The sequence below is a fragment of the Falco rusticolus genome, chromosome Z, assembly GCF_015220075.1.
Source record: "Falco rusticolus isolate bFalRus1 chromosome Z, bFalRus1.pri, whole genome shotgun sequence".
NCBI classification, from domain to species: Eukaryota; Metazoa; Chordata; class Aves; order Falconiformes; family Falconidae; genus Falco; species Falco rusticolus.
In genome coordinates, this window is record NC_051210.1 from 67,840,476 (window position 1) to 67,852,876 (window position 12,401).

At 37.1% G+C, this 12,401-nt stretch overlaps 1 protein-coding gene across 1 annotated transcript in view; it reads left to right on the forward strand.

The window, feature by feature from the left end:
- The window catches only part of HCN1 (hyperpolarization activated cyclic nucleotide gated potassium channel 1), a 196,068-nt gene extending 185,009 nt beyond the window's left edge, over window positions 1–11,059 (forward strand). Inside the window, exons 7-8 of the mRNA XM_037374490.1 lie at window positions 7,110–7,274; window positions 9,236–11,059. Of these exons, the coding sequence (XP_037230387.1) occupies window positions 7,110–7,274; window positions 9,236–10,047 (977 nt within the window). The 3' untranslated portion in view covers window positions 10,048–11,059. The remainder of the gene's footprint in view (window positions 1–7,109; window positions 7,275–9,235) is intronic.
- Window positions 11,060–12,401: the final 1,342 nt, after the last annotated feature.

Below are 12,401 nucleotides of genomic sequence, written 5' to 3' on the forward strand. Positions count from 1 at the left end.
TCTTGGAGTGGCTTTGGAGACAAACCTTTTTCCAAATGTCAGGACTGTGTCCCAGGGATAACATTCTGGATGAAAAGGACTAGTAGAATACTGTTTGTGGAGGGTGCTAATATCCCTTATCACCTACTTCTTTTTCCTACTAAGCATTTTGTGCCTCAAGAAGACTAAAACCCCTGTTATTTCTATTGGCTATTACACCATAGCATCATGTTATCCTCAAACATAGAAGCAAATATTGTTTTCAGTCCCCTTTACATTCTCTTAATCTCTTCAGATATATGACATGATACTTAAGTGACATCTTCATGAGAGAGAAATTGTCTCAGCCATTAATAGTGCTGGCAAGCAGGGACAGATGTTTGCAAACAATAACGGTGCTCCTAACTTGCAATGCGGGAACAATTCTACAAGTCCATAAGCATAATTTTGTGGCTATGAAGGCACGGACTCCAGCTGTGGTTCAACCAGAGACACCTTATTGTACAGAGAAGCTCATATCTATATCTCTGAGCCTGGACACAAATTCCAGCTGTACGTACGACCAGGCTCAGGGCAGAAACCATTCATGCAGTTACATAACTATATATCACTACAAGCATGCAAACACCTTTTGACTACTAGATAACCATGTTTATCTTTCTTACTTTCCTTTACAATACCCAGTTGTTCTCTTATCTCCTGTCAGATCAGACATTCTCCATCTTCCTCTCATACACCTCTCTTCAAACATTCTCTATCCTCTTCTCTCCTATCTCCCATCAATAATGGTCAGACATTCTCCATCCTCCTCTCATACATCTCCCTTCAGACATTCTTTACCCTCCTCTCCCACATAATTCCACAAGTCCATAAGTCTCTAGCTTACTGAATGACAAACATTTTTGCATTTTTAATTTCTATATTAATACAGCTGTAATTCATCTTTTTCTAATCTTTTTTTCTGTTTAAAACATTGACAATTTCAACCTTGTTGGTTAGGGCACATTTTCTTTTTCTTTTATTTGTTCTGTTAAATTAAACAAAATAAAATAAATTAAACCATGAATATGCTGAACGCTCCTGTGTCAGGATCTTCAGAGCCAGCACTTTCAAATGACTACAAACAGGCAATAAAAATGTGAAAAAACCTAACTTGTTTTTTTGATGTTTTGTTTTGTTTTTGGTTTTGTTTTGTTTTTTTTTTTAACCAAGATGACTATGTAAAGGCAACAGCTATCACAGATAGATAAATTTAAGTTAGGTTTAGGTAAATAGTTTAAAAAGTGACAGGAGACTGAAACTGAGGCATTAAGGAAATTGTTTTGGACACTTAATTGTTATTTGTCATTTTCAGTCCCTCTTCAAAATAGTAACTACTCAACAGTGTATCCAGGCCTCCTTGATGAACCCTCTCTCCAATTGCTAAGCTCAGATATCTGAAAGCAACTTTACAGACAATTTTTGGCATTTTTTAAAGTGAAGAGATCACACAGTGTCTGCTACTGCTCACTCTGACAAACTAAAACTATCCTGTCTGCAATTCCATGTTTAGTGTAGATAGTGGTAAAAGGTGTAGATTTTGCACAGCTTTCTTTTGGAAACTCCAGATTATGAACCTGGCTGTAAAAGGCAGTAATGGTCTTAATTTTCCTTCCTCTTGAAGTTCTCTACTTTGCTGCAGGAATGTTCCTGTTGAACAGTGACTATATTTTAAGGTTTCTTAAATATAGGACTGAATTTAGAACTAAATGTTACCTGAGCCTTTTCATTTCCATCCACGCTGTAGATCTGGATTCGTGGCATATTACTTCCTTTCATTTTTTCCTCCACAGACATGACTAAAGTGAATGTAAGTACTGTTTTGCAAAATAATTGCAAAATAAAATCTCCATGGCTATGTGACAATGTGACAAAGCATTTAAATTTTTTTTTATTCTTTTTTTAGAAAATAGATTACTGAAACTCATTTAATTTGTGTAAGCTACATTCTGACTAATCATAAGACTTGGTGCTAATCATTTTAATATCTATAACAAAAAAGGAGCATATCCTTGAGTTTTCCATTTTGTGCACTAGTGATAACATAGAAGATAATAAGAATACATTAAAAAGTTACAAAAAATAGATAGAGGTATTTGATGCTTTCCAGATTTTAATAAAGAAAAAGGATACAGAAATGCAGAAGTATGTGTTAAAGCAATCACATTTTTATCATGTGAAACAGCTTCTCCCTGTTTTCCTATCAGAGATGGTTAAATTAACATGGAGCTGGGAAATTGCTCCATTTCTGAAAGAATGGGATGTCTAGAAGCTTCCTGGCTCTTTTTTTTTTCTTTTTTTTTTTTTTTTCTCATTGCTTGAAGTTTATATAGTCCTTTCCTTAAGAAAAAAACATGTCTTATATTACCTGTGTCTGTAAAACTGGGAGCAGAGTGCCCCAAACTGAAGGTCCCTTCCTGTGACTGACACACCAAGGAAGTGCCCATTAGCTAGTTTCTGGTCAGTGGAGAAGTAGCTTGAAGGAAATCAAGAGCTGTTGATCTTTGCACTATGCCAAAGAGTTTCTGTTTATGAAGAGTTGCATTAGAAAAGAAGAATAACTTCAACCTGGTCGTTCTGGGAAACTTGTTTTGAGGACTTACGAGACGGGTTGATGGAAAGAGCTTTTGTACATCCAAGTTCTGTCTATAACAGTTTAGTAAGTCATTTTTCTCTGTAAAATAAACAATCTTCTAATCAACTGTCCCATTCTCATAAAACATTCCCAAATACATTCTCAAATACATCAGACTGACTCACCCAAGCCTTCAAATTGCTTTGATTTTTCAATTTGTTTTCTGCTGCTGAAAGTAACCAGATGGTCTACTAAGCTGCTTGCCCATTTGCACAGCAATGTATATGCCTGCTATGAGATTAAACAAGTTTCCTGCTGAGGAACTGAAGCAATAGTCAGCTATCCTCAGCTGGAAGGACACTTCGTTAGATCCTATAATGTTAAATCTCACAGATGATGAGAAGCATGTTACAGCTTTGGAAGGGGACAGAGCAGTACTGCTGTAGTTCAGAAATGCATAAACCTTGATAATTATTTTTTACTTGATTTTAATACGGAGAGCACTATATGGTTATAATACTAGTTAACTCACTTATTCATTACTACAAAAAAATAATTTTCAGTTGGAAACAAAACTGTGGCCTTACAAAAGGCCTACTAATCCTAGTTCTTCAAAGGTCATCCTGTGGGTTGTGTCATTCACCTTAACTCATTCAGGTTTTCCTCAAATCAGCCTTCCTTAGTGGTGTCTTTCAGGTATGTAGAATCTCCTAATGAAATAATAAAATATGATCTACATGTCCCTTGTTTTACAAGACACAGATACAGGCAAGTTTCATTACAAATTCATGGTGTTCCAAAAACTGAACCTGATGCTCTTGCTGAATACTGCCATAGAATCAGAATATTTTAGGTTGGAAAAGACCTTTGAGATCATTGAGTCCAACTGTTAACCTAACACTGCCAAGTCTACTGCTAAACCATGTCCCATGTATGTGTGCAACTGACATTTTGTTGATCAGTTTAAATCACCATAACTTTCAGAACAAGCGTAGCTTTAAATGTTTATTATTGTGCTTTTTTAGTCAATGTCTTGACAGCAAAAAGCGTTGTATTTGAGCCCTTTCCTGTGTTCTTTTGAGAGCTGCATGGTTCTGTGGGAAAGATCTGATGGTAACAGAACACATATTGTGATTTTTACAGACAAATTAACTACATTTTTCTTAAATATGGACTGTAAGAACAAATCAATATTTTTAGCATTTTTTAGTGCTTTCAAAGAGTCATTTGTCATTAGTGCAGTGATTGACATTTGTTTCAGAATGTTCTAAGGAACATTTGTCCAAAAAGTTTAAAAAATTAAAATAAAACTTGCCTTAAGAGTTGAATTACAGGTTTGTTGTGGGCTAACACATAATTATTAATTGGAATTGAAGACATTCTTTTGTTTGGAAAGGAAAAATAGAAGCATTTTATACTCTGAAAGTGTTAGCATGAAGGCAATGCACCATGCCAACTGCAGATGGGAATATTAGTGAGTAATATGCTGCTGCTGCTTTCTTTTGATGCTAACACAGAACTTTGTTTGCCTAAGCTGTTTGAAAATAGTCTCTGCCCTTTGTGTTTTACTGCAGAGTCCTGTGCTATTGTTTGTATTTCAGTCTGTTTAAATCAACTGAATGTCAAGGAAAGCACAATTGTTGAGGGCACCTGGTATACTTGATGCCAGTAAGACTAATTTTAAATATATCCTAGATATTTTGTTACTTTGCTCTCTTCATAAAATCTGTTGTTTATTTGGAAAAAAAAAAAAAAAAAAACCAAACAAAAAAAACCCCAAAAACCACCACCACCAAAAAAAGAGATTTGTTTAAAAGAATATAAGTTTTTTATGGGAACATATTTTGTCATACTGTGTTTTTCCTCTCTGGTCCAAGTACATGAGATTTCATATATTATGTCTTAACTGTGCTTGGGAGTTTGTTCCAAACAAATAGCTATTAGGTGAAATGAACTTAAATGCAGAACACATACAATTAACGAGTGCATTAGCCTTGTGGCCAGAGTGCAAATGATGCTATTGATACATATAACAAAGCAATATAGATGATTTATCAGTGACTATAATACAACTCTAACCACTCAAGAAACATTCCTGTAAATGCATTACATGACAGGCTCCATGGTGGATCAGTTTCTAGGCATTAAGACATTTGTCATATCTTTTCTGGCCCATCCTGTATTATATAACTTGAGGACTGTTATGGTTATTGACAGCTATCCAAACAGATGTTCTTCAGCCAGTTGTGGACTGACAGAGTTTTCAGAATCAAATGTATAATGTTCAGTGATCTTTCAATTCCCTTTACTTGACAAGAATAGTAGAAGATGAAAGAAGGGTAAAAATCATTATATTTATGGCAGCAATGTCTGTGAATTCCGTATTCCCATTTTCTGTGATAAAATGTAACATCTCTTATGGTTTCTTCCCATCATTCTTGTTGAAGTGATCTCAGATACATTGGTCTAGGTTAATAATGATGAAAACAGTACTTTCTCTGGTTTTTTTACACTCTTCAGAATGTTTGGGATCCATAATCAATGTTTGTTTTGTTTTGAGCATGTGATATTTTTTTTAAATTCAAGTACTTTTATTTGTTGACTGTAGCTGAAGACACCTCCTTATATCTGTAGTATTGTTTGCAGCAATTTTAAGTGAAGAAAGATGAAAATCAAGAGGTATCCATTAGTCACACAGTTTGCCCAGCTGGTTAAGTTATCTCTAAATTCAACTGTGTGTTGTAAAACTTTACTCTATGTGAGACCTAAATAATATCTTAGGAAATGGAGCAGGCATTCACTGCATTTAACTGCTCCCTTTGGGCAAAATGTCCTTCTCACTCTTGTAACTAAAATGCAGTGGGTTCAATCAAAGCAGAAGGGGTCAGGGTGAGCTGAGGAGTAGAAGAGGAAAGGACTGACTTCTTTTTGACCTGGCTGGCTCTTTACAGTAAACTGTCATTATGTCATGGGCATCAGGTTTTGTGAGGTACATTAAGTCAAGACTTTTACAATACCCAGTAGTTTCTATAAATTCTTCCCAAAGCTGTTGAGGTTTAAGTACATTTTGTGCTAGTACTGGTACCACATTAATTTACTTTGATTTATCCACTGTTATTTAAGCATCTTGCTCCTAAGACTTCAGGGTTAGGTGCCTTGTAGAAATTCTTCAACAAGAAGTATGAGGAAAAAAACCCATCAAGCTTCTTTACAGTCTAGATTAATAGAAAATATTTTTTCTTAAAGACATACAAAAAAAAACAAACAAACAAAAAAACCCTCCAAAAAACAAAAAAAAAACCCAAAACCCCCTATGCTAGAATTTGATAGATCTGAATGAAGCAAAACCTGCAGAATTCTTTATTATTGTTAATGAAGCTTATTTGGTTTTCCACACTTGAGAATGATAGTTTGATTGGGATTGAGACTGACCATTTGTGATAGACACACAAGTGGGGTAGGGGACAGTTTCCTAGCTAATATTTAAATATGAACAAATATGAACTCACTGATCTTGACTACTAGAACTAGGCAGGGAAACTCTCACCCTGCCTGAGCACAAGCATTGTTGGTATTTCTAAGTGTGTGCTTATTCCCCCAGCCTGAAAATGGGATCAACTGCTGAGACACATCTTTTTGTGACTGACTTTTTAATTTTTGCATTTTAATGAAAATAGATAAATATTGTACCCCATATGTTTTGTTGCTACAAGCTTTAGACATTGACTTTGGCTTTTATCCAGTAATGCTCTTCTTGTGGGTCTGGGAATCAACAGTTGCAAGTTTGGGGCTGTTTCTTGGAACTCTGCATATGGATTTGGTCTCCTCTGACAAAGTGATGAATTCCTGTTGGAGGCACTTGCAGACAAAGGCTACTAGACTAATCAAATTGAGTAAGCAGTGGTTAAAAGGGTTCTAGTTTTTAACGCAATGAGGAAAAAATAACTAGTATTTTTTCTACTAGTATCGTAAGTTTACTCTCCCAAAATACTTAGGACATAAAACCCAGGGAAACTGAAGGCATTTTCATGCTGGAAGCATTTTTTTCTTAGAACAGATTTATATTCAAATATCATAGTATCAAGTATTAAATTAGTTTAGTAAATCTGTTGAATGCTTAAAGGAATCAGTCCTCTATGTCACCTGGATAATTTTAAAAAATCAGTAGAATCAGTTGGGTTAATTGAGTCAGCAAGCTGTGTTTGACAGCTTGATCATTTCTTATAACTTGAAGATATAATTTTTTTTATAAGGCTTGATAAAATCAGAGTTCAGACCGAACAGAGAAAACCTAGAATCAAGGCTCTTAAAAGACATTAGCTATTTTTTCAAAGTAGCAGAAATAAAATTAAACACACTCAGAATTGTCCCTACAAACTTGTGTGAACAGCCATAGAAAGATTGCTGCTGAGTACTAAATTATTCCTTGTTAGCACTGAGTCACTTCCTAGCTTTTAAGTCTCACATAGTTCACTAACCTTTTTTTCCTGTGTGTGCTGAATTTTTCTCTCTCCAGAGATTTGTCTTTTGACCAAGGGCCGTCGAACTGCCAGTGTACGAGCAGATACATACTGTCGCCTGTATTCCCTCTCAGTGGACAACTTCAATGAGGTTCTGGAAGAGTACCCCATGATGAGAAGGGCCTTTGAAACGGTGGCAATTGATAGACTTGACAGGATAGGTATTATTTTTTTTCCCATATTGGGAATTCTTAAAACCTTTCTACCTTTTCCTTGAGTTTCAGGATAAAATGCCCAGATTAAACCCTTCTTAAAATTGTTCGTGTTACAGTACAGTGTTCTGTTGATCTGTGAATACGATGTGTCCAGACAAGGAATTCTGCAACCTCACTTTTAAATAATAAAAAACATTGAGTTTTAGAAAGCTCTCATACTCCTTTGAGGATTATTTTGTATGCTTTCATTATCATTAGTATTATTTATTAATACTATGGATTTCTTTTGCTGCCATCAGCACTTCATAGGGTTTATGCTCTTACATGAGCAGTAGATGACATTTTCTTACACAAATTGTTTACAGATGACATCTATAATGCTGGGAAGACCTGAAGCCTCTCAGCACTCACAAAACCTGTATTTGTTGAAGTGAATTAATCTTTGCAGCAGGGCTCTCATTTTCCTCACAACATGGGAACTGCTAGTATTGATGGCTGCACAGTGGTATTACTCAGATCTGCTTGCAGCCAGAAAAGCAGGCCAGTGATATCAAAGTGAAAAACAGAAGGATATGGCAGACTATCAAAACAGGGTGTGCAAAGTCTTCTGTTGTGCATCCAGACATTCTGAACTTTGCTGATAGGGCATACTAAATAAAATATATGGTCTTTGGTGAGGAGAATTGCACTGTAATCATCATTATTGACACAAATTTTAAAATGCAGCTATGCATAAAAAATAATTTATCCTGTTTGGTGGTGTTTCCTCAACTTCATAAGAAAACTCTGGTATGAGGATTTCCCCACATCACTCTTTCTCGATACAGTTATGTCTGCAGTTTCCTCAAAGTGAATACAGGAAAAATTGCAGGGCAGTGTCGTTGTGCTGTCTATTCTAAGCTGAAGATATGATTTGAAGAAAGCATGTTTTCTTTAATACAGCAAAAATAAAGAACTGAAATACAGGTATATAAGTTTCTAATATTTTACAGACCTGTTTTAGTATTTTGCAGGTTGTAAGCACTGAGTGCATTGATTTATCACATCAACATTTTTCAAACTTACAATTTGTTTCTCAAGACTCCCTGGAAATGTAGTCTGACTCTAAGTAATATATGCTTAAATAATATTAGTGTTAAAGTCCAGTCTGCTCTTGGAGTAGCTATCCTGTCTGAAGTGCTGTGTTTTATCAAAAAAAGCAGCAACTGAGTGCAGTATGTTCCTGTGCATCTGATGACACAAACTAGTGTCTACATCTTGCAGACACTAAGAGCCATCAAGCAGACACCAGGACGCTGTGTACAGCAGTCTTTATTATGCAAGCAGGTGTCACATTACCCATGAGTTCATGTTGGCTCACAAACGTTTAAAATGATGATTTCTTGCAAGCTAGTTGTCACTAGTTACTAGTATCTAATAATTAGTTCCCAGGGATATGCTAAATGCTAGGTGTATGTATAACTTATGTCACAGTTTAGTGGAAAATAGGATAGTTTTGCAAGGAGAAAGACAGTATGCATGCAGAGACTGATGGCTTTTTCTACCCTGTTCTTCCGTGTATTACCATGGTTACATTTTCAAAATAATTGTAGTAATAGCAATACATTACACGTGAAGAGGCACGGAACATCCAGGTGTCTTTTTTTTTTTTTTTTTTTCTCTTTTTTTTTTTTTTTGCCATTGGTGTTATGAAAGCCCACTGTGCTGGTGCAGTGGGAGGGGCAGCCTGGGTGTGCGTGGAGGTCAGCCATCGAAGCTGCCTGCCAGCATGAGTCACTGTGGCGGTGCCTGGCCTGGCACAGCCTACTGCAGTGGGCTTGCCACCAAGACGTAGCCCTCACTCAGCCTGGTGTTTGCTGAGGTTTTTACGATCTATAGTCCATGGTGATGGGTGTTCAAATGCAAAGTCAGAGTGGGTGTCCGCCCCTGCATGTCAGACTCGCTAACTCTTCTGCCTCTCTGTGAAGGGAAGAAGAACTCGATCCTCCTGCAGAAGTTCCAGAAGGACCTCAACACGGGGGTTTTCAACAACCAGGAGAATGAGATTTTGAAGCAGATTGTGAAGCACGACAGGGAGATGGTGCAGACCATCGCCCCAGTAAGCTTGCAGCAGATGCCCGCCCTGAACTCCAGCACCTCTGCCTCATCGTCATCACGCATCAGGACACAGTCCCCTCCTGTGTACACCACCAGCAGCCTGTCCCACGGAAACCTGCACTCCCCCTCGCCCAGCACGCAGACGCCCCAGCAGGCTGTCATCCTCTCGCCCTGCTCCTACACCACCGCCATCTGCAGCCCGCCTGTACAGAGCCCTCTGGCTGGCCGAACTTTCCAGTACGCCTCACCGACTGCCTCACAGCTCTCCCTCATGCAGCAGCAGCCGCAGGCACCCCAGCAGCCCCCTGGGGCTGCGCAGAAGAACGAGGTCCACAAGAGCACCCAGGCCCTCCACAACACCAACCTGACCCGAGAGGTGCGGCCCCTCTCTGCCTCACAGCCTTCCCTGCCCCACGAGATCTCCACACTGATCGCCAGGCCTCACCCCACTGTGGGGGAGTCCCTCGCCTCCCTCCCACAGCCCACCCCTGCCCCAGGCGTGCCGCCGGCTAGCCGGGCCACTGTCCCCCAGAGGGTCTCGCTCTTCCGACAAATGTCCTCGGGAGCCATCCCCCCAAACCGGGGTGCTGCGCCACCCCCAGCCCCCCTGCAAAGGGATTCTTCCACAGTCTTAAGCACAGAGCCTGAGGGAGACAAACCGCGGTTCGCGTCAAACTTATGATCCCTGGTAACTGTGAGCAACAGACTTGTAACGAACCGAGCACCGCCCCCAGAACTGTTTTAGCCTGTTTCCTAATGTACCCCAGCAGTCTACTATTAGAAAACACTCTAGACAGCTTTGCCCTACATAAAGAATGTAAAATTTATATATATATATATATATATATATATATATATATAAAGGAATTAAAAAACTTGTTTGAATTCATGTCTTCCTTTCTCACAACCATTAAAGTCTAAATTCAGCTGTAATATTACTTATTTTTAACGTGTTGACTTAAAAATCAGTCTAACAGTTTTATCTGTTTATAAGGTTTGCTATTTTGATGGGGAAATTGTCAACACAATAACAAACTTCAAACAAGTACATTAAAAAAAACCAAACAGTCTAACACATAGCACTGATCTAGTGATATTCTGAAACTTTTTTCTATTTCATTTACTGCATACACGTTAAATTCTCGTGAAGAAATCAGTTGTTATTTCCCATTGCATTTCATATGTTCGCACTTTGCGTTGGGAATTAGATTGGAAAAGAAATAAATTGAAACACCTGCAGCCAAATGGCTGGCACTAGTACTCCTCTGGATAAGGTTGTAACCTCATGGTATGTCAGCCCTTCTGTCGTTTCAGAAATCTGGGTGGACTTTGATCTTTACATTGCTAAAGACTTTTACAAAGACTATAAATATTGCCATTGTAAATAACTTTTTAGACCCAAACAAAAATAGCTGCTGTGTGGTGTACCATTGCAAGATCTTTGTTTAGGAATTTAGGTTCCGCTCTTCACTTCAAAATTTACAGTTTTAAAATTTGTTAAAGCTAAGTGCAACACAACTGTTAAATTGTAATGCAATGGCTTAAAACCTACAATGTTACTTTTACATGCAATGTTTTATGCAAAATTGTACGCTTGATCCTGCAAACCGCTTGTACTTCACCAATACCATCACTTTTCTTCTCCTTGCCCTCAATAGCATCTGAGAGTATTCCATGCATGCTTTGGGGAAAAAAAAAAAAAGAAAAAAAAGACAAAAAGACAATAAAAATAGTTTCAGTCAGTAGGAAAAGGCTTTATGGTATCTTAGAAAATAATAACCATTCATTAATTGTGTCTACCTTAAAATTCCTATAATGCTGACTTTGAATCTCTGGTTTAAGTCTAGAAGTGAGGTTTTTCATTTAAAGGATTATTTGTAAACCACAGCTTGATTTAGGCTTTCAGGTGCTTTCTGTGTCTTCACTGTAGTTTTGTAGTTGACTGTGGTGTTAATTTACAAAAATAAATATAATATAGCATCAAGTCTGTCTGGAAATGCACGATTTGCTCTGTGTATATTGTAATTAAATGGTTAGTATATCCTAAGGCATGTAGTGTCAAACATAGCCCATAGGTACGAGGTTTATTATTTTTATGTCTTCAAAACAGAAAGGAAATGGTGACAGAAAGCAGGGTTAAAGCATACTGTTTTGTGAATGTTTTGTTTTGTTTGCTCAAACCTTCACATTATCTTATTCACCAAAAAAAAAAAATGTTCTTTCATAATCATTTGTGCCTGATTTGTCACATTAAATAGAGATGGAAATTAAATGTGTCATAATTTAACTCATTGAAAAATCAGCATTATGGATATGATACAAGCATATATTCTGTTCCTTAAAACCTAGCTGACTCACGTTAAGGAAGTGAGTGCAAAGAAGTTCTTTTCCCATTAATGCTGAGTTTAAATGATGCATAGAAAATTTAAATAACATCACAAACTACATAATGCAGTGAATCCAGATGTACTTGAGAGCCAAGTAAATATTCTAAAGCTAACAGAGCTTGAACCCATGCTGCCTGTTATGCCATTTACTAAAGTGGTACATCAAATAAAAATTTTTAAAAATATTCCAGTTTTTGCTGACTCCCACTCACCGGTAAAAATCAATGTAATTAAACCATTAACATGCTGCTGCCATTAATTTAAGTGGCCCAGAGTAATATATGGGGATGTAATTGTTCAAAAGTGTTTGCATTATGGATACGCTGCAAGACCATTTATTTATCAGTACAATAGCCCTTACATTATTTTAATACTAACAAATTCTGTCAGTTAATTAAGATCATATACTGATCTTTCAAACTGCTTAAGGTTTACATTTAATAGGAGAAATGGGGTTAGTAGCAAAATATTTTTATATATATTTTTATTTTATTTTAAACACTATGAAGAAATATTAATTCACGTGGTCTTTCAGTGAAACCATAAATAATTTTTAATGACTTTGTAATAGAGTGGACAATATCTAGGATTTGTATGTTAATTAAAAAATATGGTACAGGGTATAAAATTATATACGTATATATATATG